Genomic DNA, 27,793 nt, shown 5'->3' with positions numbered 1-27,793 from the left:
TGTTATGGTACATCAGTCATTGAAAGTTGGCATGCAGGTACATCAGGCGGTGAAGAAGGCAAATGTTAAGTTGGCCTTCATAGCTAGGGGTTTTGAGTATAGGAGCAGAGAAGTCTTACTGAAGTTGTACAGGGCCTTGGTGAGGCCTCACCTGGGATATTGTGTTCACTTTTAGTTTCCTAATCCGAGGAAGGACGTTCTTGCTATTGAGGGAATGCAGCGAAGGTTCGCCAGACTGATTTCTGGGGTGGCTGGACTGATATATGAGGAGAGACTGGATCGACTGGGCCTTTATTCACTGGAGTTTAGAAGGCTGAGAGGGGATCTCCTAGAAACATATAAAATTCTGACGGGACTGGACAGGTTAGATGCAGGAAGAATGTTCCTGATGTTGGGGAAGTCCAGAACCACGGGACACAGTCTAAGGATAAGGGGTAAGCCATTTAGGACTGAGATGAGGAGAAACTTCTTCACTCAGAGAGTTGTTAACCTGTGGAATTCCCTACTGCAGAGTGTTGTTGATGCCAGTTCATTGGATATATTCAAGAGGGAGTTAGATATGGCTCTTATGGCTAAAGGGATCAAGGGGTATGGAGAGAAAGCAGGAAAGGGGTACTGAGGTGAATGATCAGCCATGATCCTATTAAGGGCCGAATGGCCTACTCCTGCACCTATTTTCTATGTTTCTATACTCCACAACATTATTATATACTTCCGTGCTGGGGGTGAGCCTCATTGAGATGTGAGAAAGGCACACCAGCCTAATTTAAGCAAATAATGTGAGCACCAAGCATGCTTCAAGTTGAACACAGCCAGAAGAATATAAAGGGGTTATTTCCAAGATTGAATGCTGCCAATGAGGATTGGTATTTGCAGTGAGCGCAGAACATAAAGTCTCAGACTGCAGGCAGATAATTTCCTGACCTGCACTCTGTGCGGGTGCAGCTCCTCACCAGAGGAGGCTAATTGCAGAGTAAGCTCCAATGTGTAATGATAAGCATGTGAAATTTCCACAAGGCTACACTAGCCATTTTGTCACGTGGTTTTCAGTAAATCATAATGATGGATATGTGAAATATTTCTACTCTGCTCCATTTGAACTTTGAAGAAACACCGAGCAACATAAGTCCAGGTTTTGTCATTCCAAACATGTTTTGGTTAGAAAGAGCATTTTGAATTATGTAACACTATGGTGAAGTATTTGCACTGGTGGTAGTTTGAGATGATCAACTAAGATGAGCAGACAAGCGTATTGGCATAAAGTTAAAGAATATTGACAATTGTAATTTTTCCTACTGCATATTGGTACTGAAGAAGCCAACTGGCATCACTGATCTGAAAGGGGGTAGGTGGGGAGGGACGAAAGCTTCATTGCAGCATGCCTCTAAAACTGGAAAGTCCCTATATCTTTTCTGTGTGCTTTTGTATCAATAATTTGACTGTAATAATGCCACAAGTTGCTGCAGCGATCCCGCTGAGGCTGTGGTTATCTGAAATGCACACTTGGCCTGGAAACATGCCTCCTCCTGCAGTTAGGGGTTGTCCGCACATTAACTTTCAATTATGAGAAGAAAAGTAAAAAGCAACTATCTCAGTTTAGCACCTACTTATAATGTCTTGCACAATGTAATATTATGAAAATATACAATGTTATTCAGAGGTGATGCTGGAAATGTTATTTTTGTGACGAATGATTCATTTTGACTTGTGCCTGATTATAAGTTAATATTCTGTGCCAAAAGCAGCTTTGTCTGACTTGAATTACGATTTTTAGTAGTTTTGGAGCCAGTCTAAAAAGTCAGGAAATGGCAGGTTTTAATATAAAAGGAAATGAGCCAACTCTCTGTTTTATGTGATTTTTAAAGAACTTCTAAAAATGAAAACTAATCATTATCATCAAGTAAATGTTCACACATGATCCATCTGAATGTTTTTATTAGAAACTCGTTAATGCAAAACATTACTTCACTGTACTGTCAAAGCTGCTAAAGTTTCATTTTAATGCTGTAAAGATTTACAATTATTCAAGCAAAAATTACATTCTCAAGCATGTTTCAAAATAACCCCTGCTTCCAAAACTCATTACTTATGAATAAAAATCACTTAGAGATTTATTTTTAATCTTGCTGACTATCAGCCAACCTTTTGGTGTGACCAGGACCTCTGGCTCTATTCTTCCTGGTTGCCAACAGCTTTAAAGATAATCATATAGACCATCAATGTATGTTCAAGAATGCCATACTCCATAATGGACTCCTTTGTTTGCATATAGATCCTTAATGAAGATTATCAAGTTTATAATGAGAAAATTAACATTCAACACATAATCCATTTAAAAAATATTTTGGGGAGCGAATTTCTTTGGATTTCTCCCATTGTGGGGCAAACCCCATTTACGTGCAATGGAAACGTCATCTGTTTTTTTCAAGTGATAGTTGGGAATCACTGGGAGTAGTTTTGTATACTTACTGTGCTGACCGCCAAAGTATTTGGCTTTGATCCCTGACAATTGCTGAGTGAGCGACCATGTAGAAAAAGCAGAAGTCAGTACCATGACTATACAACGGACACATTTCCTGTACTTGTCCCCAATATGGTGGATTGTTGTTGAAAGTGCTTGTTTTTTTTCTGGCCGGATTTAGTAGGAAGTGGAGGCTGATTTAATAACATTTAGTGGGCCTGAATTTCCTCGTGATCCTGGCACTTGCAATGGGATCGTCCCCTCCAGTACTGACCCCACCAGAGTGTGGGGTCGGGGAGGACACCCAAGTTACATGGGGCCTAAATAGCCTGCACCACTAATGGTGCATCTTAAGTTTTCACCTGCCGCATGCTGATGGGAATTCCAGCCTTTAACGTTGTGTCAGACTTCCGCTAAAGATTTGACGGAAGTCTGCCAGAACAACTGAGGAATTTCAGCATTTTTTTTTGTAGGATTAAATGAAAGAACTTAATGACTTTTGATGTTTTTACTGTTAGCCCTGTGTAAAATAGAATATAACCCCAAAGTAGCATGTTATAAGCAATCTGACAACATTCCAACATTTTCTTTTTATGTGTTTATAGGTAAGCCTGTAAAGAAAGTAACACCACGAATAGCTTGGGGCCCAAAGATAGTTCATGAAGCTGCAGCTAATCTAACTGTTCAGAAGGCAGAACCACCTGTCACATTCACCGATGGAGACTTTAACCAAAGCAGGAGCCTTGATTCAAAGCCTCTGCAAGAAGAAGGCCAGATAAGTGTCCATTTAGCCACTGAGTCTACACCAAGTGCTGTAGTGACAACTGGGATTCATCTTGTGAAAGCTGATATCGAAAAACTTGGAGAAGAAGTAGCCACACAAAGTCATAGCGTGGCTCCAAGTATTAAAGCAAGGCCCAGTGATGAAGCCACTGTAAAACTATCAATGGAACAAAGTACAAGCACTGAAATAGCTGCAGCTGTGAAAACTTCAGTTGGAGAAAGTGAAAGATATGTTGGACACGTTGAAGACCTGAACAGGGATATAGTCATAGAGACAACAGCTTTACCTGCCTCATTCAAACCATCAATCACACAAGAAATCCAAAGTACAAGTACACTTGCTAAAAAAGAAGAAAAAGTTCAACCCAGCATACAAACCACATTGTTAACAGAAATGTATATTGCAACAGATAAAGATGATAAATTGGAATTACCTGTATTGACCAGCACTGTGAGAATGGAAAGTTCAGAAAAAGATACCCAGACTGTTAGACAACAAGAGGTCACGGAAGAACCCACCAGTGGCACAACAATACCGACCGCCACTGATACTGCGAAAATAACAGTACAAGTAGAACATGCAAGTGAGAGTACTCAGCCAATGGAGGGAGAGGACCCCAAGACAGTGTTATTAGTGGAAACTACATCAACCACTGGTACACTGCAACTAACTGAAGAAACACACATCACTGGTGTTTCAGTGTCACATTCAGAGGTTGAGAGACAAAAGCTGGAACCTGAAAGAGTGACTGAGAAAATAACAGCAACCATTATCGTTACAGTGACTAGCATTAATGAAACTGCTTTGACACAACAGGATGAAGTTATGACTAAAGCCTATGAGAAAATAGAAGTTAAAGATGATGATAAATCCATTATGTCTCCAGTCATTCCAGTTTCAGTGGTATATGAAGCAGTGTCTGCAGAACATGATGCTGGAATAAACTTGACCCCTATGGTATCTGATGACCATAGTTATGAACCAAAGAAAGAGCAGGACAGCAAGAAAGAGGTGTTAATGCATTCAATGAGTACCTCCGCACCAGCCACTGGCATCATTACAATCCCATCTATAACAGCTGAAGAGAAAGAAGCCAAGCATATTGAAAAAGTTACATTGACAAAAAGTATATCGGAAATCAGCCCCCCAACTGCTGCATCTATAACTGGCACAGCGAGCACAGTAGTAGCCCCAGGAACTGGAAGAGCAATAACAATTGAGCCAGGAACCATTAAAGTCGAAGCAGCAACTATTTTACCATCTGCTTCTTCAACAATAAAACCAATAATTTCTGTACCTACACAAGTGAGCATCGCTGAACCTGAAGGAACTTCCGTTCCATTGCCACACACTGGTAAGATAGATAAGAAAGAACCACATTTGGAAGTTGAACCCTTTTCTTCTGAGATCGTGTCCAGTGGAGATTTTGAAGATGCAAGCATTAAGGCTATCCATACTAAGACAACTACGTATATTGAAAAATCAACAGTTCATTCAGTTACCTTAGACCCTCGACAGTTTACTTTACAGTCCACTTTTCACCACACACTTAGCACACCAGAAAGTACTATGAAAGTCTTATCGCCAAAATATATTGCTGAAGGTCCCGTGGATGAAAGTTGGATTACTAATCAAACGAAGGTTGTTCAGGCACCTGCCCAGTCAACAAAGCCTGGCCAGTTAGAAGAAACTACTGTCTCGGATATATTATCCTTGGGGGTTCCCATAAAGAAAGATTTACATGAGACCAGTACATATGAGGCCAGTGGACTTGGAGAGCCGACCATAACTGAAGGTCCCTTGATTCAGAAACTTCAGACAGTCACAGATGCAGATAGACAACCAGAAAATGGCACAAAATATATCGATCAAATAGTGTCTGTAAGTCAGCAAACAGATGCAGACAAAGAAAAGCAACCAGAATATGTTAACATTGGCATACATCAATCAGGGAAGGAGCAAAGTGTGGTGCATACTGTTACAAGCTCTGAAGTAGAACCAGATGTTTCTACCGTTGAACCTGATCGCAAAGTGGATGTGACAATTCAGTTACCACAGGATGAGTTCACAGCTTTGACTCCACCAGAGCCAACTACCACTGTTCTGAGTGCTCAAACAAAAGTTGTTGAAAGTCAAAAAATCCACTTCTCTGTATTTGATCATAAGATAACTTTTGAGACTCCATCACCAGCAATTGGGGAGAAAAATGCCACCTATGATATAATTGCAACCATACAAACATCAGAAGCAAAAAGTAAAGACTATATTACTACAGTAATAAGTCCTCAGGAAACTAGATTTGTGTCTGTGGATAAAACTCACCCAGTAGGACAAACACAAATAGATTATGAGGGAACAAAAGTTGTGCCCATAGCTACTCTCGCGAATGCATCATCACTTACTGAAAGTTCCACAGTAACAAGCCCCCAAGAAGAGCTAAAAGTTAGCACTGTCGAAAAAATTCAATTTGAACGTGTGAGCGAAGAAGGTAGTGCATTGGGCCAGGGCACTGAATTACATCCAACTTCCCCATCAATATCAACATTTCCTGCAAAGGTTGAGGGTGAGCTGGAGAAAGCAGTATCTCACCACCCTGTCTCAACACGGGACACCACCTCAACCCCTGAGATTGAAAGGACCACTTCTGTAAAATACTCCACTTCAGATGATATTAAGAAGACTCCTGATAAAGTAAGCTCTGTGATAATTACTGAAATATCTAAAATTACTGAAATGCCTGAATTGAAACAAGAGATTGCCACTTTCCAGACTGAATCAGTTGGCTCCCTATCCATACAGATGGAAGTGGCAGAGGGTTCAGACACCATGGAAGAATCTACAGCTATACAAGAAGCAAATACAACAAGGTATCAAACATCAGGACGCACTGACATCAAAATAGCAACCACTGCACCCATCCCCACAGCACAGGTTGTCGTAACCTCAACCATACCTAAAATATTGTCAACGGTAATGGCTCCTTCTGCTGAAATTAGGCCCAGCACGGGTGCTTCTGTGACAGAAAGTGAAATTAAAACTACAGTAAAACCTAGGCGTTTAGCAACGAGTGTAACTCCAATTATTATTGAAAATGAGCCTGGTGAGACTACAGCCGAAGAGACCGTAATTATTGGTGAATCAGTTACCCTGCCTCCCGCTATCTCAGAGGTTGATATGACCGTCAAAGTATCACAACTGGACATTGATCACGAATATTTCACAACACCATCATCTAGAACAAAACTGGTAACGGCAGCCTTTGAACCTTCTCTTGCGCACTCTAAAGTTACTCAAAAGGCTGAGGAAGACTCAGCATTTTCCACTGTTTCATCATCAGCCACAGCGACCCCAGCTGCAGTCGATACCGAGGAACAGCAGACGCCTGTGGTTAGTGAGGAAAAGCTGACTGCTAGCACTGCAATGCAGAAGAAAGCATCAACTGATCAAGGCAAGTTATTTTTATTTGATTTTTAAACAAATATATATATATTTTTGCTGTAGTTGAGGTAATCTGTTGTATCTATTGAGGGTCAGTTGTTTAAATGTTATTAGGGATTGGTGGCATTATGATTTTGCAGAATCTCAACCTCTTACCCAGGGATTATTATAGTGGTGGTAGATGCTATTTAAAATACCCAGAAGTCCAAGAGTGTTGGAAACCATTTTTACCATGACCGTTATGCAGGTGCTATGTTTGTTAGTGTGCCATTATGGTTTAAAATAGTTTTTTGTACTTTACGATCAGAGTCCTATGGCTTGTGTCTGGTTATTGTTCTGTTATTAAATGTTTAAAGACATTTCTTAAAGCTGATATAGGAGGAAAAATTCTGTTGCGCTCTGTTTAGTGGCGGTAACATCCGGGAGGCGGGACATTTTGCGGCAGGCGCGGAAGTCCCGCCCCGCTCGCTATCTTCGGGTTACCACCCCGAAAGGAAGTGGAGTGCAAAATAACGCGCTCCACTTTCTTTCTGGGGCGCAAGCGGGCGGACACTTCGGGAATGGGGCGCAGCGCTACGCACTGGGCTGTGTAGCACTGCCATGTAGGAGGGGTTCTTTCCTTAATTAATGGGAAGGGCCCAAGCTGCAAACTCTGCAGTATAAAAATGGGCCTCCCTGGACCACCGGGGAGCGGGGGTGCCGTGCCAACAACCCGGAACTCAAAGCAGAGTGCCGGGCTGACCGATCGTGGCACGGACCCCGAGTTCAAAGTGCCAACGGGGCTCGTCAAAATCAGCAGATTTTTTTTTCAATGGCCGCCACCTCCCCTTTAACTATCGCCTCGCGAGCAGCCTGCCGCCCGGTTCACGTCCCCTGAAGCTGTCGCTGGCATCACTCGGTGCAGCTTCAGGGGACGATACCCAAATTAAGGTCCAGGGCGATAATGGTGTGCTGCGCATGGTGGTGACGTTGTCATTGCCGCTGCAGCGGAGCGGGGCGCTACAGGTTATAGCTGCCGCTAAAGTCCCGTGGAATTTAGCGGAAAGCCATTTGCTCCCTGTTAGCGCCGCCCCCCCGGGGGGCTAATGGGAAGCGCAAATGACCTGATTTTCTAGGCCATAATCTTTAAATTGCAGTGAGTTACTTGTTTGCAGAGTGATGGAAGCAATTGCATTGGTTTCCGTCGTGTTATCTTTTCCATGTGGATTTCAAAACTTAATTTAAAGGCACGAATGCTGAACTATATCTTCTAGGCTTTTATTTAGCAATGTTTCCTCTTGTAAAAGGACAATGTTAAAGTAATATTCTAAACACCAACTTGACTCAGTAGTAGAATTCTTGAGCTCAGATTTCCCCAGGAGTTGCCCTGCTTTTTTTGGAGCAAGTAGCTTTTTTTGGAGTATCTTAAAAATTGCAAATTTCCCCATTTAACTTGCTCCAGTGTAAGTCAGTTAGTTATGTTTTTTTTCTCCAAAAGGGGGCGTGACCAGCCACTTACACCTGTTTTGGCCATAGAAGCAAATTTGACCAGCTGAAAGTTACTCCAAACTAACTTAGGCCAGTGTATGAGGCCACTTTTGTAGGCACAGAAAAACCTTACCTACATTTAAGAAATCAGCGCAGGTAGCCAGATATAGGGTGGAGGGGAGATAGAGGATTCCAAAGCTCTAAAGACCTTCACAATATCAGCACAACATTACAACATCTTCAGCATAACTGCTGCACAACATCACCACAAATAAATGAAAGATAAATCAGCTACAGAAAATAGAGCAGTCCTACCTTGCCGACTGCAGAACACACCGGCTAGCCCTCCCACCAGGGCTAGGGGCGGCAGGCACGCATGACTGTAGGGGTGAGGGATTTTTACTTTTTACAGTTGACCCTAAATGTTGCGTGGTCCTAATGGAGGATGATTCAGTTTTGATGCAAAATATCTTTTATTGTGAATTTTACAGTGCACTTCAACGATACAAACAACAACAACAACATCCACAGCAGGAAAGAAAGTCTGCACCCATCCCTCACCCACAACTGTGCACTTCCTTATTGGGTTGGTGATGGTGGTGGGGGGTTGGGGGCCCGGCTTGGGTCTGACCGGTGGCTGGTGCGTGGAGTGAAGTGGGAGTGAAATTTGAGTCTCCAGCCTTTGTGCCCTTTTTGCAGAAGCCAGTTCCCTCATGGCATCTGCCATCGTCTGCACACCCTCTGAAATGCCCGCCCTCAGTTCCCGTCTTCGTGCAGAGATTTCACCCGATATTGTGGCGACCTCATCAAGCACCCCAGTGACGGCCGCCACGAGTGATCTTGTGAGGGCATTGGTCTCCTCACCCAATGAAAAAACCTGATTTACTTCTGCTGAGGGCTGCCTCTCAGGAGAGACTGGTCGACTTCTCCTTCCCCTCGCCATGGGTCTACCTAGTGGCACCCTACCAATGCGAGGCACAGGCTGGGACGGTGGGGGACTGGGTGTCCCAATATGCATTTCCCAACCGTCACTTCGACCCGCGACCTCGGAAGGTGTGAACCCATGGAAGGTTGCCGAGGAGCTAATGGAGGGTTCTGGCTGTGTGATGCCCTGTGATATGTCATGATCGATATCGCTGTCAGCATTCCCCTGAGCACACATTTCCATGGACCCCTCCTCTCCCACCATCCGCTTTGGTCTGGAGCGCACGCATCTGGATCCTCAGGATCTTGAGGAGTGACGTCTTCTTCTGCAAAAGACAACACAACAGTCAAATGGTTAGCAGCACAGGAGGGGGCAAGATGGGTGGCATGAGTAGTCTCATGCGTAGCAGGCCAATCAGCAGGTTGATTTGAAGGGCCACTATGCATTTTAATGACTCACCCTCACACTCCCGTGTGGGTTCAGCTTGTGCAGAGCTTATTCTTTTTCTGCCAGTGCGAGTCAGCAAGGCAGCAGCCCTCTGTTCCAGGGGTGTCAGTTGGTGCATTACAGCAGACGAGGATGGCATGGTGGAGAGTGTGCAAGAGCAGCCCATACAGGAAACTCCTCTCAACAGCTCTACAACTCTTTTGTTGAGAACAAATAAACAATTAAATCAAGTGTTCCCTGATTAAAGGGAGAGACACTCCAAAACTTTCAAACAAGTGCCCTTTTTTTTTTTGTTTCTTTTTTGTTTTTTGGGGGGGGGGGGTGGGGGTTTTTGGGCAATAACACCACAAATTATACAAGTGCCCCCTGGCTAAAAGGGAGGGGACACTAAAACCTGGCAATAAAACAAATTAAACTTTAAAACTTTGCAAGTGTAGTCACTGTTGTAGGAAAGGTGCCAGCCAATTTGTGCACAGCAAGCTCCCACAAACAGCAATATGATTATGACCAGATAATCTGTTTTAGTGATGTTGATTGAGGACACAGGGATAACTCCCATGCTCTTCTTTGAGACAGTGCCATGGGATCTTTTATGTCCACCTGAGAAAGCAGACGGGGCCTCGGCTTAACGTCTCATCCGAAAGACGACACCTCTGACAATGCAGTACTCCCTCAGTATTGCACTGGCGTGTCAGCCTAGATTTTTGTGCTCAAGTCCCTGAAGTGTGACTTAAACGCACAACCTTCTGCTTCAGAGGCAAGAATGCTACCAACTGAGCTACAGCTGACATGGCTAATGTATAACTAGCAAGATATAAAATGTTTCTTTGGGTGTCCAGGCTGCTGAACCCGAGACCAGTACACCTCTCCATTCTTGGTGCTCCAGCCTCTGACAATGCATCAGGCCCCTTGAGAGGCCGAGGATGTGGGTTATCCCAGTATAGGGATTCCAAAGTTCTCGGTCTTGGCCTCTCCGCATAAGTGGTGGCCTTGTTTGGGGTGGGTGAGGCTATAGCAATTTTGAGTGTTATTATGGGACCCAGCATAGTCGGACCCGGCAGAGTTAACAGCCTTTGGGCTAGAAATTCGTTTTTTTGCTCATAGCAGTATTTTTTCGGTATTTTTCGATAAAAATGCCACTAATCACACTGCCATTTTTTAAAGGCCTAAGTTTCGTTACAAAATGTGCCCAGTGGCAAAAATCGGTGTTGCACAGCATTCGCATCGGAAACTGCGATCCTCGTCAACTTTAGTCCGAGGTTGTGAGAGAGGCCTTGGGAGGAGGGGGAAACACAAAAAAAATAGCAAAACACAAAAAAATAAAAAAATCACAAAACATTCACAAGACACTTAACTATTGAATCGCTGAAAAAGAATTAAAAAATAAAAACTTTAACTTACCTTTTTTGCAGGTCTTCATATGTACCGCTGTTCTTGGTGCTGCAACCCAGGTTTTTCTCGGGCTCTTTTTGTCGCCCAGAATACGGTGCGCCAAAAGTCAAAACTAAGGCAATAGCGGTATTTCCAGTCTTGCACCCCGGTGGTCCGCTTTTCAGCGGTATTAAAAAACCCCCGATGCAAGGCTTCAGTGTAACTATCGGATCAGTGTTTATTGCCAAAAATAGCAAAATATTGCCGAAAAAACAGGTGCAAGGTTGGTGAATTTCCAGCCCATTAAGTTCTTACTACTGCTAGAGTTCAAGCAGGACCCGACTGGAGGTGCTGAGAAATTTCAGGGCCAATGTCTTCGTGAAGTCTAGCCAGAAAATTAAAGTAAAATATGTTCCAGTTTTATTAATGCCAACCCATTCATATTAATCTGCACTTTTCAATGGGATTCTTGTGTTCCATTCCTGCGAGCAATATGTTCCATTTCTAATGTTACAATAACGTATCTTTTCAGTATAATATACTAGTTGCTTATAAAATTGTGATATTAATGTGACTGTATAATTTACCTTTTTGAGGCAGATATCTATCATTACTAAAACAATTTTACTCACGCAAAAAAAAATTACGATCAATTCTGTGTATTCCAATGAATTTTCAATGCGTCTCCTGTTAAGAAACCTATCTAGATCTATAGTGGTATATCACAGAATACATAGGATATACAGTACAGAAACAGGCCATTCGGCCCAACCAGTCCATGCCGACGATTATGCTCCACTCAAGCCTCCTCCCATCCTTCCTCATCTAACTATCAGCGTAACCCTCTATTCCTTTCTCTCTTAAATCTAGCCTCCCCTTAAATGCATCTATAGTATTCACCTCAACCACTCCCTATGGTAGCAACTTTCACATTCTCATCACTCTCTGGGTAAATAAGTTTCTCCTGAATTTGAAGGCCTCTAGTTTTGCTTTTCCCACAAGTGGAAGTGCTCTCTGTATCTACTGTATCAAAACTCTTTGTAATATTAAAGACCTCTATTTGGTCACCCCCCTAGCCTTCTCCTTTCAAGAGAAAAGAGGCCTTTCATCCTTTTCTGATCAGTATACCCTTGCATTTCTGGCATCATCCTTGTAAATCTGTTTTGCACCCTCTCCAGTGCCTCTATATCCTTTTTATAATATGACGACCAGAACTGTATACAGTCCTCCAAGTGTGCTCTAACCAAGGTTCGATACAAGTTTAGCATAACTTCTCTACTTTTCAATTCTGTTTCTCTAGAAATAAACCAGAGTGCTTGGTTTGCTTTTTTATGGCCTTATTAAGCTTTTCATGATTTGTGTATTTGTACTCCCAGATTCCTTTGCTTCTCTATCCCATTTAAATTCTTATTTTCCATGTAATAAATGATCTCATTATTTTTCTTACCAAAATGTAATACCTCACACTTATCAGTGTTGAAATTCATTTGCCAATTATATACCCATTCTATTATTAATATAATTCTTACAATTTGTTGCAATCCTCCTCAGTATTGATTATTCCATCCCCCACCCCCCCAATTTGATGTCATCCGCAAATTTAGAAATTATGTTTTTGACTCAAATCCAAATTGTTAATATAAATTATGTACAATAGTTGTCCCAGCACTAATCCTTGTGGGACCCCACTTTCTACCTTCTGCCACTCTGAATAGCTAGCTTTTACCCCCACTTTCTGCTTTCTGTCTTGCAGCCAGCTAACCATCCTTTCTGCTGCTTGTCCCTTGACTTTGCATGCTCTGACCTTATTCAATAGTCTATTATGTAGAACCTTATTGAAGGCCTTTTGAAAATCTAGAAAAATTACATCTACTACATTACCCTTACCTACTCTCTCTGTTACCTCTTCAAATAATTCGATGAGGTTGTTTTCCCTTTTGAAATCCATGTTGACTATTCATTATTATATTTTTGGTTTCTAGATGTTTTTCTATTTTCTCCTTTAGTAGGAATGTTATTATTTTTCCTACCGCTGATATTAAGCTGACTGGTTTATAGTTTCCTGGTCATGCGATACCTCCAATGTTCCCCCTAAGGTGTGCAACGATCGCGAGGTCCTGCATAGGCCGCTCACCAGCGCTGCCCAAAGATGATGCACAAATCCGTGAAATAAGAGAGAATAGAGTAGATCCAGACCATCGAAGATAAGGAAAGTTTATTAAAAAAATGTTTATTACTGAGCCACTTTGTAATAGGGTTGAAAGGGGTGTAAAAAACATTTATCTTATAAGGGGAGGGAGGGAGGAGGTGGGCCGGGCATTCCTCCCTCAGGTGGCAGGCAGGTGCCAAAGTGTCTCGTACCATATGGCTAGTGGGCACCAAAGCCACAAAGTTGCCATCTATAAAGAAGTATTTCATCAATCACCAGGTCTCCAGACATTGATCTTAACCAATGGATAGGTTTTACCTGCTCAAATATTTGAAGCACGTGAAATAGTAGTGACAAAGGCATCTGCCGGCCCCATGCAAGTGTGGTGCCCTCTCACTAACCCACATTCTGCCATGATTGTGGCTCGAGGATATTTAGGGCCAAATATTCAGGTAACGTTTGGCACCCTTATGTGCTCAGACTACTACCATAGAGGTTAGGGTGCTTCTTCTGGCCTAAAAAGGATCAGGGCTGGGTTGCAGGCAAGCATCTCATTAGTACCTTTTAGCTCTGCTTTTCCACAGATCAGTTGCCATGCTGAGTTAGTACCTAGTATCAGTACCATAGCAGGAATGTTTTCAGATACCACTGCTGTCTCTCAGAATAGCAGCATATGTGTGCCTTCCGCTTGCTCTCTCCAGTGCCTGCACACATGGCAGCGTGGACAGTGCCCATGTGGCATGAATAAATGTTTCAACCAACAAAGGGCTGCTTTCTGCCTCCTATTCAGACTGCAGCTGTTGTTCTTTGGGCAAACTAGGGTAGGAATGTCCCTACATTCTATCATAGATAGGCACTATGTGTAGCAAAAGTAGTGGGGAGTCCCCAATGTGTCTTATCTGAAAGTGATAGGGGATGACAGGCGGGTGGTGAGGGGGCGGGGGGCGGGGGGTGGAATGGCAGCCCCACAACAAATGCAGAAAGGCTGTATTAAAAAAAATGTTTGTTAAATAGACATTCATTATGTTTTATTCACGATAGAAGAGTCTCTGGTCTCCTATCTCATTCTCATACCTCATCCATGCCTTCATCACCTCAAAGGCTCAACTATTCAATTGCTCTCCTTAGTGGCCTCTTAACTTCTACGCTATGTATCTAGAACTTGCCTAAAACTTCCATCTCACATTAAATTCCACTTCCTCCATTGTCATCAAACTTTGGCTTCTCATCCCCCAATGCATTGAAAATCCTTATCCTCATCTGCAAGTCCCTCCACGACCTTGCTCCTCCCTATCTCTGCAATCCCTTGCAGCCCTTTGAGCTTTCAGCCATCTTAGCGCCACCCTCTGGAACGTTCTCCCTAAATCCCTCCACTTAGCTACCTCTTATCTCCTTCAAAAGCTTACTCAAATACTTACCTCCTTGACTATGCTTTCAGTCACCTCCCTTAACTTTACTCCCATCACTGCTTGACGGGTTTGAACTTGTTTTATTACCTTAGGGTGCTTTAGAAGTTGTTGATGTGTGTAGGCTTTTCACTTATTTCATTTTGTCATCATTCTCATGATTTAGCTTTCAGAAACCCATATTATATTATACATAATACAAAATATCTTGCTCTGTATTGCTGCTAAATTGACTGCAGTGTAAATGTTATTTGAACTTATAATTGTATCAAGGACTTGGAAACAAATACATTGAGTTGTTTTAATATGCAGTAATTAACACCACTTAAATCTGAGGAACAGTTTCAAGTTTCAGCTAATGATATCAAGACTTAAGTCAAAAGAGGATTATACGATCATGTGAACAGTACTTCTATTGAATTCTTATATCACACTATCATTAGTTTGTACTTCATATGAGATCTGTAATGTAATTTATCAATCTAACCTGTGCTATCTACTGAGACAGGTTATACCATGGAAAATAAGTGTTATATTGAAATTCTTCTAATTAGACTATTTAGTAACCAAAGAGCTAAGTTCTATTTAACATTAATGTGAAATCAATTGTACTTCAATTGAAAGTTCACAATGTAAGAGTGGCCCCCGCTCTTGGAATGTGACATTGAACAATGACTGTAGGAAACTTTTCCAAAACTGAGTTAATGCTGTACGAGGCATTTTGGGTTCTGTTTTTTGATCAGACTCTGAGGGGACTTAACAATAATGAAACTCAAATCAGATCAAGATATGGAGGGCAAATGATAAGAAACTGTTTGATTCTGTCATAGTTGATATTTCACATATGTGGCACTGCTAATAACTGAAATGTGGTCTTCCAATAGGTTGTGATCACCGACCTTTAACTTTAGAATTGAGTTCCAACTTTAATGGAAGAACCAAAAGATAAATTTTGTGTGCAAAGGAATCCTTTCCTTCTAAATTTGCATTGTTGAAAGGGATTCAGAATTTCATTGTCCCATAAAGAGGAAACTGTAACTTGGATTAGTTCACTCTGAAGTAGCAAAGCAAGGAAATCGAGACTTTTATTGGGACTACAGCAAAAATATATTAATTGAAAATTACAATGGCAGAGCTAAACAGTGGGTGAATTATCCCCTGAGAGTGATCTATCCACCCATCACAAATCAAACAATTCATCTAGACAAGAGCTGCCAGAGGAAATCTCGATCCTTTTGATATATACAGATTCATGCAGTACTTTGGCTAAGCTGGTTAAGACCAGCGACATGTTAACACAGCCAAGTCTTGAATATTTAATCTTTTTATTAGTGCAAATTGACAATTTAGGTTTGACCAACCCAGACCCCAGATGGCATTTACCATATATTTTTCTTTTCTTGGGAGTAGATTTTGCACATTTGTGATCCCAGCACAGAGCTTCAGCCATCAGAAGCCCATAATTGGAATTTACCGCTGATCTTCATATCCAAATTCCCAATAAGCGCTCCTGGTAGGTGAAGTTCCACAATGGGAGGGCAAGTTCATAAAATCCCAAACGTTTCTTTTTTTGGTTTAAATAGTACTGTTTTAAATCTGTATAAAATTCTGGGTTTGAAAAGAGCAGAAACTGTGTAACTCGTTGGGAAATTTATCAAGGTTATCAAATGACTAGCAAAATTTAACAGGCAAAAAAAAATGATTTTCAAAACTAAATCTGCAGACAGATTTTTCTGCCATTGTATATTATTACAACCTAGCTGGTAAAGGAGGTAATGACTAACACCATAGGGAAAGGGATTGTGACTTCTATTAGTTTAATTTATCTTGTAAATTAGGGAAATCTTCCATTAATTCGATGAAGCTTTTTTGTTGAGATATCTAGATAATGGGCCAAGGCTCATTGTGCAAGATACAATCAAGGCTGAAAATAAAAGACAGGAATTGTCGTAACTAGGTGACACCCAGCTTAGCTTTTAAAAACCTGTAAACTGAAGAAAGAAGGTAAGACTGAGGGAGATTTTAAAAGTTCCACAGTTTTAAAGTATGGGAAACAATGTGTAGATTAGGAAGTCTTGTAATATGTCTTGAATTCTGCAGTTCAGTGTGGGGGAAGGGGAGAGAGGAAAGAATGTGTAAGATGACTAATTTGGAGTATAGAAGGAAGAAGAATATTTCAATGAGTTATAACCTTAATACTAGCAATGAAATAGAGATCAGAGTATTGACTTTCTTAAATTGCAGCTGACTTGAGCAGTGCTCAGTCACTTGATAATAGATATAACTTGCTTAGTGATTTATACCAAACACTGGGGTATAGTTTCGACCATTATGTGAATGCAGTGCGCACCCGAACTGGGAGGCCCGAGGCTGGCCCAAAATTGGAGTAGAAAATCGGGTGCAGTGTAAAATGGGCTGCCAATTCGCTATGAACCCATTTTGGATTACTGGAATAGACTAATTTCTTCCCTCTTTTTTTTGTTCCCAGCTATCTAAAATTGTATCTTTTTTAAAAAAAAGCACTAGTACAATAAAACTGATGACCTTTGAGATGCGTATACCCTGTACAATAATTAAACTTTTCATGCTGTTGTATTACCGATACTGGTGTGTAGCACGACTAATACTTAGACTTTAGCTAGGACCTAAGTACAGTTGCTGTCAACTCTTGGCATCCAATGTTAACACTACTTGCTTTATATTAACTGGCAGAAACACACCACTAATATCACCATCTGTCAATGGACTAATGCTGATCCTACAATGTTTACTTATCAACCATTATGCTATTTTGGAAATGCTATTTGGCAACTCCCACAGCAACTGGTTAACCAGATACTTTTTATCCACCTACGCAGAATGGATGTATCTGCTAGCAATACCATGTGCTTGTCAGGCTGATTAAGAACTCCAGGTTCTTGGATGCACCAGCAGGATGTATCCTATGAGCCCCGTGTGCATTTATATTTCTTGTATTAAAGACCTGAAGGTCTGGTAAAGGCTGTTTTTGTCTCATTGATGAATAAATCCTCCATCAGAACGCTGAAATCTGTTGGTAGCGGCAACTTGAGATCTAGCCAAATCAACAGGAACATAGAAATAAACATAATTGTGGGCCCCGAGTTTCTGTAGTATGTACCTCTGTAGCCCACAGCTGTTGGGTACCCCTGCCCTCAGGTGGAGCTATAACTGTCCTTTTCACATTAATGCAACACAGTTTCAGGTCCATGTCAGTACAAAATTGGCAATAAAACTCGTGAATCGGGTAGTGTGAGATCCCCGTTAGTGGAGGCTTCCTCCAACATCTCTTTCCTCACGTAAATAGTTTGATAATTTCTCTCTAAGCAGATTGCATCTTCTACAAACTGAAACATGGATATTTATTTTCTGCTGCCCTGATTTATGTTAAAATGTTTACTTGCTTACAGAAGTTGTTGGACACCTACTACGTGTCCAGGCAGTTTGGATGACAGAATGTTAAACACCTTTAAGACCATCCTTTACGGGTTAAAACAAAACAATAAATACTTAGCAGTGTATGAGGGAACTAAAACCAGACCACAAAGGGTTAATGTACCTTTTCAGAATGCTGCCTCTTGCATTCTTCTGTCTCTTGGAATGGAACAGCTTCTTTAGAAACATCAAATGAGTCTTTTCTTGCTTTTGGTGAAGAGTTTACAGTCTTAAAGATCATCTTTTTGGTGCAAGATCTAAGTAAGGCCTGATTCACCCTCAGCAGAACTGCTGAACACTGAAAAATTCAAATATCTAAACATCTTTTCCTTTGAAGTCAATCAAATGTGATCAAAGGGAACAGTGTCATGAAGATGATTACATGGAATGTTAATGAGAAGCTAAGAACACAGTGTGTAAAACTTGAGCATTCAACACCTGTTATAGACCTCTATAATATAATTTAATCCATACCTAGATAAAAGCACCATTATCTTACCTAACTCCTCGCAGCTTGACTATCTCCCATTTTTTATTTTGTACTTAGCAAAGGAATAGCTTCCATTTTGCTATCAATTTGAATGATACCGAGTCAAACTCCGAAATTCTTGTTTTGTCACATCCTACGCCGAGATCCAGCCTGGTACAAAGTACCCAGGTGGCTAATTGGATCATTTGGACACTTTTAAAACATTTTTTTAATGTTAGTTGGAACCTGGCGCTCCAACCCTGTGCTCTCCTAACCGAAAAAAACTATCTGTCTGGCACGTGTGCACAGAATTCTTGTTGCTGAACCCAAAATGACCTACAGCAATATGCAGTATAACTGCAGCCTTATTTATCAATAAGATGAGTCATTGCAGTCTCACTCTTGTTCCCCCGGCACCATCGGAGCAGGCCGGGGAGCGGAAGGAACAGCCTGGTGGCATACCACTCCAGGGAGCAGCACGTGCTGGAGCAGGAGAGCAACGGCAGTGAAGAGGGACATTACCAAGATCCAGGTCGGTGATTGGAGCGTGGGCAGGTACAGCAGGAGCGACGAGGTCGGGCGAAGTCGCGGCGAGAGATTGTAGAGGGACGTGTTCGGGGCCCAGGAGAGGCGCGAGTTGGGGGCCCAAGAGAGGTGAGGGCTCAGGGGCAGTACGGACCAACCCACACTGCGATATGTGTGCACTAGGTCCGTGCAGCAGAGCTGGTCTCCAGTTGTCTTGGTTAATCCTTGCCACTGGACCAAGACCTAGCTCTGTCAAGCCCGCGTGGTGGCTGGTGTGCAATGACCACCACACGTTAAAAAAATCCAAGCACAGGCATCTTCCACCCTTCAAGCTTTAGTTCGGGATCTGGAATTTTAGGTCCTTCATTGAAACACCTGTGAACTTTTTGACGTGGAAGCAAGTCATCCTCGATTCGAGGGACTGCCTATGATGATGATGATGATGACTCTTGTTCTTGACTGATAACTATTCATCCATTCCTTTGTTATTTCTAGCCTCGGCTATTCCAATGCTCCCCTGGCTGGCCTCCCTCCTTGTAGCTTCTGTAAACATAAGCTCGTCCAAATCTTTGCTGCTCACATGCTAACACGCATCAAGTCCTGTTCACTCATCACTCCTCTGCTCGCTGACTTACAATGGCTCCCAAATGCATGTTGTTGTTATTGTGGTCTTGGTCACAAAACTGTAAGAATGTTTGGTACTGATTACCTTCGAATTGGCAAGCAGCCTCAGTGAGACCACCAGGACAGAGAACATAAAAATTAATTTATCCAGGTGCAGTAGGTGATGCTGTTCTGAAGTTTGCTTTTGAGGCCCTTTGTCCCCAACTATGTAGAAATGATTTTGTGTCTGCATTTGCTCAGTCTCTCAAAACCTGCAAGCATTCAGTGCTGATGCAAATAGAGTGCCAATAATAGTTCTGCTGTCGGTAGCGATGCAGAAGAATGAACAACGCCTTGTACACCCCATCAAAAGAGCCCGCTCTGTGAACACTTATAGATGCAGCACTGTTCAAAACGGCAACAGAAATAAAAATAAGCCGAGGGTAGAGCTGGCCATGTTATCTGACAGTATACTTGCATTGGACACAGTTCAGAGAAGGTTCACGAGGTTGATTCCTGGGATGAAAGGGTTGTCTTATGAAGAAAGGTTGAGCAGGTTGAGCCTATATTTATTGGAGTTTAGAAAAATAAGAGGTGATCTTATTGAAACATATAAGATTCTGAGGGGGCTTGACAGGGCAGATGCTGAGAGTATGTTTCCACTCAGGGGGGAAACTAGAACTAGTTTTAGAATAAGGGATCGCTCATTTAAGATGGAGATGAGGAGGAATTTCTTCTCTCAGAGGGTCGTGAATCTTTGGAATTCTCTACCCCAGTGAGCTATGGAGGCTGAGTCATTGACTATATTCAAGGCGGAGATCGACAGATTCTTGAACTACAGGGGAGTCAAGGGTTATGGGGAGCGGGCAGGAAGGTGGGGTTGAGGCCAAGATCAGATCAGCCATGATCTTATTGAATGATGGAGCATGATCGAGGGTCGAATGGCCTACTCCTGCTCCTATTTCTTACACTCTTATGTTCTTATATGAGGGGCCTTAGCGACTTAGCCTTTCCTACAGGCCAGTAATGCAGTTTTGCACTCGCTTGTCTACCTTACCCAGCTATGAAAAGATATACAATGAACAGATGTAAAGTTGCAAATGATAACTCTCAAGCAATTGCGTAGGTGCAACTCACAGCATCTGTTTTTATGAAGTTCGAGCTGTAGTTAAATCTGTCTGGCAATAGTAATTGTCATGTATCCTACATGGTTACTGCTTGCACTATTACAAGGTGTGCCACCGGAGGGCACCACAGTGGGAGATTTATAGGTTACCTGTACAGGTGTGCCTGGCCTAGTATAAAAGGCAGGCACCATGTATGATCCTCACTCTGGAGTTATCAATAAAGAACTAAGTTCAAGTACAACACATTGCCCCGTGGAGTCATTATCAGAACATCTAAAAAGATAATAATTGGTGACGAGATTATGGACCTTCATGCGAAAATGGCTACCCTTGGTACGTTGCAGCAATTCACCGATGGTGATGATTGGGATGCCTTTGTGGAGAGGCTCGACCATTTCTTCGCAGCAAACGACCTGACAGGCGACAACCCGGCCACACTGGCTGATAAGCGCAGAGCTACCCTGCTAACCAGTTGTGGGTCCACCGTCTATGGCCTCGTCAGGAACTTGCTGGCACCAACGAAGACAATGACCAGGACGTACGAGGACCTTGTAACCCTGATCCATGAGCAACTCAAGCCCAAGGAGACCATCCTCACAGCCAGACACCGGTTCTACACCCACCGACGGCCCGTAGGTCAGGAAATCACAAAATAAGCCGCAGACCTCAGGAGGCTGGCGGCACCGTGTGATTTCGGCAACCACCTCACCGAAGCGCTGCGGGACATTTTTGTCATTGGAATCAGCCATGAGGGCCTTCTTCATAAGCTACTGTCTGCGGATACCACAGTCACACTGCAGAAGGCCATCTCTGTGAGCCAGGCATTCATGACCTCGACCTGCGGCTCTAGGCAGATGACTCATCCTCAGGACTCAAACCCGGCAAGTACTGTGCACAGATTGGCGCCTTTTAGAGGCTGGACTGTAGAACGCAAACTTTCTCCGGGAAGAGAGAACAGGCCCCAGAGTCTCTTAACTCAGAGTCCGCCGAGGGGAGCTAGTTGAGTAGCTCCATGCTGGTGTTGTGGAGGGAATCACAGGGCTCACCAGTGCCGTTTTAAAGACTATGTGTGTAAAGGCTGCAGCACAAAGGGCCACCTCCAGCGAATGTGGAAGAGAAATATGACTCACTGTGTTGATGAAGAGTCTGCAGAGGGCCATGAATCCAGCGCGGATTATGAAATGATAGGCAGAGAGGCAGCTCAGCCCCACGATGAGATATATAGCATGTTTACGTGCACCACCGAGTGTTCCCTGTTGAGGATGGAAGTCGAGATAGATAGCATTCTAGTCTTCATGGAAGTGGACATGGGGGCAAGCCAGTCAGTAATGAATCAAGAAGCCTTTGAGAGGCTATGGGACAATCAAACTGAACGACCCAAGTTGGTCCCAGTTCAGGCAAAACTATGTACCTACACCGATGAACTTATCCCAGTCGTTGGTAGTGTGGATGTAAAGGTACTCCATGATGGTGCGGTGCACAAGTTACTTCTGTGGATTGTTGCAGGTGATGAACCAACGCTACTCGGAAGAAGGTGGATGGAGAAGATCCATTGAAAGTGAGAAGACTTAATCCCTCCAGCGATCGACATCCTCCGCGCTCGGAGGCAAAGCAAGCCCTCACTTGAGGGTGGGCCCGGCACCAGAGAGCAGACCAGCACAGCACCCGAGGCACAGACTGCTCAGCACGACTGCGTGGAGATGATCCAGCTGAGACGACCTGAACGCACCTTCCAGGCTCCAGTGGCAGGAATCCAGAGGAAGAAAATTGGATCCAAAGGCGACTTCCCAGCTTCGGTGGCAGAACCTGGGGAGAAGAGGATCCGTGGATGGGGGAAAGATGGCGCCCAAACCACGAGGTGATGCGCTGAAGAAAAAGATGTCGGCGGCCAGACCACAAGGTGCAGCGCTGATGGAGCAACACGTGGCACCAAACGGAGAAAAGGATTGGGGTAAAGATAGCAAGGCTCTCTCAAAGGAGGCCTGCAACCCACCACACTTAAAGGATAGTTCCACATTTTCAAACAATGTAAGAGCAACTGTGAGTTAGATGTAAAATGTGCAATTGATGATCAGAATTGTGTGCATGCAATAAGCAAAGAAGAGTCTAAATGTAATAGCAACTGTGAGCCAGATGTAAGATGTGAAATTGGTGATCAGCGTGTATACATGCAATAAGCAAAAAAAAGGCTCGCGATCGGAGCTACAGGTTATTTACAATGAGTAATGAAACGTTGTGCGATGTAGGATTTCAACTGCACTCTGTCAATGCAGCGGGCCGACACCCATCGGGAGCACATAGGTCCAGCGAGCTACCCAATGTAGTAGCCTGCATCGCTGGGACCAGAGTTATGCACCATGGAGTGTGGCCACAAGCAGCCAATACATACGAGCTGCAGAGCAAGCGATCTCAGGAGGGCAACGGCACCGGTATCGATAACCTGCCCCTGATCGGCTCCACCTCTCAGGCACCCGATGTCACCAACCGCCACGAGCCTGAAAGAGCAAACTATGCTAAGCCCGCAGCCCCCAGACCCCATCGCCACCAAGGCCATACCTCGGAACGAAGGGTCACCCGCAACAGTTCTCCCAAAGTGGACTGGGACCAGCCAGGATCCCAAATCAAACGACGTCCAGGCTAGCGAGTCAGCAGTTCCCTGTGCACTGCTAGATGACAGCTCCTCAGGGATCAGTAGTGACCCAGGGCGCAAAGAAAGGACAGGGAGGTCACAGGCATCTGTGAACCTGCCCGACACTAGGAGCAACGGCAACAGCCCCGAGAGCAGGTAACTTGAGCCAACCGGGTTCCCACTGCCAACACTGGGCACCGCACTGCCACCAGACTACCTGGACACCATCCAGCAGTTCTGGAACTAGTTTGTCCTTACGCACTGGTTACCGATCCCCAGTACGTATCGGTAATGTATCTCACCAGTTGAATATACTTGCCTCACAACTGAACCAGAAATGTAATGCAAACTTTTTTTCTGGACTTGTATGTATATGAATGTAATGAGCCTCCGGCATAATCTATATGTGGGGGGGAGAGAATGGAGTGGTCATGGACACACACAAACAGTAACCACCAGCACCTCTACTGCCAACGAAACACCAACCACTCACCCAAGATAGAAACGACCCACCAAGGGTCAACCAGATAGAGCTAAGCCCAGAGCACAGTCAATGCAGAGGCGATTTGTACTAAAGGCTTGGGGGAGAGTGTTGTCATGAATCCTACATGGTTACTGCTTGCACTATTACAAGGTGTGCCACAAGAGGGCACCGCAGTGGGAGACTTGCAGGTTACCTGTACAGGTGTGCCTGGCCTAGTATAAAAGGCAGGCCACCATGTGTGATCCTCACTCTGGAGTTATCAGTAAAGGACTAATGTCACGGCAGTTCAAGTACAGCACATTGCCTTGTGGAGTCATTATCAGAACATCTAAAGACATAACAGTAATGGGCTGGTTTCTACAATAACAGCTTGCATTTATGTATACATGGCCTTCTTACAAAGGCCTTTGACACTCTCAACCGCAAGGGTGTATGGAGCGTCCTCCTCCGTTTCGGATGCCCCCAAAAGTCCGTCACCATCCTCCGCCTGCTCCACAACGACATGCAGGCCGTGATCCTTACCAACGGATCCATTACAGACCCAATCCACGTCCGGACCGGGGTCAAACAGGACTGCGTCATCCCCCCAACCATCTTCTCAATCTTCCTCGCTGCCATGATCCACCTCACAGTCAACAAGCCCCCCGCTGGAGTGGAACTAAACTGCAGAACCAGTGGGAACCTGTTCAACCTTCGTCATCTCCAGGCCAGGTCCAAGACCACCCCAACCTCTGTCGTCGAGCTACAGTACACGGACGATGCCTGTGTCTGCGCACATACAGAGGCTGAACTCCAGAACATAGTTGACGTATTTACTGAGGCGTACGAAAGCATGGGCCTTACGCTAAAGATCCGTAAGACAAAGGTCCTCCACCAGCCTGTCCTCGCTGCACAGAACTGCCCCCCAGTCATCAAGATCCCTGGACAGCGTGGACCATTTCCCATACCTCGGGAGCCTCTTATCAACAAAAGCAGACATTGACGACGAGATTCAACACCGCCTCCAATGCGCCAGTGCAGCCTTTGGCCGCCTGAGGAAAAGAGTGTTTGAAGACCAGGCCCTCAAATCTGCTCCCAAACTCATGGTTTACAGGGCTGTAGTAATACCCGCCCTCTTGTATGGCTCAGAGACATGGACCATGTACGGTAGATACCTCAAGTCGCTGGAGATATACCAGAAAGCAGACCAGCACAGCATCCGCAAGATCCTACAAATCCCCTGGGAGGACAGGCGTACCAACATTAGCATCCTTGACCAGGCCAACATCCCCAGCATTGAAACACTAACCACACTTGATCAGCTCCGCTGGGCAGGCCGCATCGTTTGCATGCCAGACAGAGACTCCGAAAGCAAGCACTCTACTCGGAACTCCTTCACGGCAAACGAACCAAAGTTGGGCAGAGGAAACATTACAGGGACACCCTCAAAGCCTCACTGAAAAACTGCAACATCCTCACTGACACCTGGGAGTCCTTGGCCAAATACCGCCCTAAGTGGAGAAAGTGCATCCGGGAGGGCGCTGAGCACCTCGAGTCTCATCATCGAGAGCATGCAGAAATCAAGCGTAGGCAGTGGAAATAGCGTGCGGCAAACCTGTCCCACCTGTGACAGGGACTGTGGTTCTCGTATTGGACTGTTCAGCCACCTAAGGACTCATTTTAAGAGTGGAAGCAAGTCTTCCTTGATTCCAAGGGACTGCCTATGATGATGATGTGCCTTAACATAGTAAAATGCCCCAAGGCATTTCCCATTTCACAGGAGCATTATCAACAAAATTTGACACCGAGCCATATAAAGAGATATTAGAACAGGTGATGTGCTAGGTTTTAAGGAGCGTCTTAAAGGAGGAGAGAGGGGTAGAAGGCTTAGGGAGGGAATTCCAGAACTTGGGGCCATGGAGGTATTTGAAAACAATGATGAGAGTTTTAAAATCAAGGCATTGCTGGATTAGAAGCCAATATATGTCAGCAAGCGGAAGGGTGATGGATGAACAAAGAAATGGCAGACCAATTGAACAAGTACTTTGGTTCGATATTCACTAAGGAGGACACAAACAACCTTCCGGATATAAAAGGGGTCAGAGGGTCTAGTAAGGAGGAGGAACTGAGGGAAATCCTTATTAGTTGGGAAATTGTGTTGGGGAAATTGATGGGATTAAAGGCCGATAAATCCCCAGGGCCTGATGGACTGCATCCAGAGTACTTAAGGAGGTGGCCTTGGAAATAGCGGATGCATTGACAGTCCATTTCCAACATTCCATAGACTCTGGATCAGTTCCTATCGAGTGGAGGGTAGCCAATGTAACCCCACTTTTTAAAAAAGGAGGGAGAAAGAAAACAGGGAATTATAGAAGGTCAGCCTGACCTCAGTAGTGGGTAAAATGATGGAATCAATTATTAAGGATGTCACAGCAGCGCATTTGGAAAGAGGTGACATGATAGGTCCAAGTCAGCATGGATTTGTGAAAGGGAAATCATGCTTGACAAATCTTCTGGAATTTTTTGAGTATGTTTCCAGTCGAGTGGACAAGGGAGAACCAGTTGATGTGGTATATTTGGACTTTCAGAAGGCTTTCGACAAGGTCCCACACAAGAGATTAATGTGCAAAGTTAAAGCACATGGGATTGGGGGTAGTGTGCTGACATGGATTGAGAACTGGTTGTCAGACAGGAAGCAAAGAGTAGGAGTAAATAGGTACTTTTCGAAATGGCAGGCAGTGACTAGTGGGGTACCGCAAGGTTCTGTGCTGGGGCCCCAGCTGTTTAGACTGTACATTAATGATTTAGACAAGGGGATTAAATGTAGTATCTCCAAATTTGCGGATGACACTAAGTTGGGTGGCAGTGTGAGCTGCGAGGAGGATGCTACGAGGCTGCAGAGTGACTTGGATAGGTTAGGTGAGTGGGCAAATGCATGGCAGATGAAGTATAATGTGGATAAATGTGAGGTTATCCACTTTGGTGGTAAAAACAGAGAGACAGACTATTATCTGAATGGTGACAGATTAGGAAAAGGGGAGGTGCAACGAGACCTGGGTGTCATGGTACATCAATCATTGAAGGTTGGCATGCAGGTACAGCAGGCGGTTAAGAAAGCAAATAGCATGTTGGTCTTCATAGCGAGGGGATTTGAGTACAGGGGCAGGGAGGTGTTGCTACAGTTGTACAGGGCCTTGATGAGGCCACACCTGGAGTATTGTGTACAGTTTTGGTCTCCTAACTTGAGGAAGGACATTCTTGCTCTTGAGGGAGTGCAGCGAAGGTTCACCAGACTGATTCCCGGGATGGCGGGACTGACCTATCAAGAAAGACTGGACTTGTATTCACTGGAGTTCAGAAGAATGAGAGGGGACCTCATAGAAATGTTTAAAATTCTGATGGGTTCAGACAGGTTAGATGCAGGAAGAATGTTCCCAATGTTGGGGAAGTCCGGAACCAGGGGTTACAGTCTAAGGATAAGGGGTAAGCCATTTAGGACCGAGATGAGGAGAAACTTCTTCACCCAGAGAGTGGTGAACCTGTGGAATTCTCTACCACAGAAAGTTGTCGAGGCCAATTCACTAAATATATTCAAAAAGGAGTTAGATGTAGTCCTTACTACTCGGGGGATCAAGGGGTATGGCGAGAAAGCAGGAAAGGGGTACTGAAGTTGCATGTTCAGCCATGAACTCATTGAATGGCGGTGCAGGCTCGAAGGGCCGAATGGCCTACTCCTGCACCTATTTTCTATGTTTCTATGTTTCAATGTTTCCAGGACATAGTGCGAGTTAGGATATGGGCAGCAGAGTTTTGGGCTTAGGCCGTTGGTTTTGCAGAACTGCTTTCGAAAGCAAATTTGTAATAAGAATGCAGTTGAGAAACAAAGTTCCCATCTGGAACACACAGCAGTTGCTCACATTGATATGTTTTAAAAAAAAATCTGCCTTTCCCTTACTTCAAAAAGGATTTATTTAAGAAGTAGTTTTGTGGTTCATGCGATACTTATTTACTGAATAAATGAAATCATTTGACAATATGCACGCTAACAAAGATATAATACGAAATTCCATACGTAT

General features: G+C 43.9%; 1 protein-coding gene across 4 annotated transcripts in view; it reads left to right on the top strand.

The window, feature by feature from the left end:
- Positions 1-27,793, top strand: part of LOC139267315 (versican core protein-like) — a 270,388-nt gene that overhangs the window by 80,061 nt on the left and 162,534 nt on the right. For all 4 annotated transcript variants that reach the window (XM_070885459.1, XM_070885431.1, XM_070885450.1 and 1 more), the window contains one exon: positions 3,067-6,693. In XM_070885459.1, coding sequence (XP_070741560.1) covers positions 3,067-6,693 — 3,627 coding nt within the window. The remainder of the gene's footprint in view (positions 1-3,066; positions 6,694-27,793) is intronic.

The sequence above is a fragment of the Pristiophorus japonicus genome, chromosome 1 (assembly GCF_044704955.1).
Source record: "Pristiophorus japonicus isolate sPriJap1 chromosome 1, sPriJap1.hap1, whole genome shotgun sequence".
Taxonomy (NCBI): Eukaryota; Metazoa; Chordata; class Chondrichthyes; family Pristiophoridae; genus Pristiophorus; species Pristiophorus japonicus.
The sequence above is the reverse complement of the archived record's forward strand: the minus strand, read 5'-3'. Positions and strand labels throughout refer to the sequence as shown.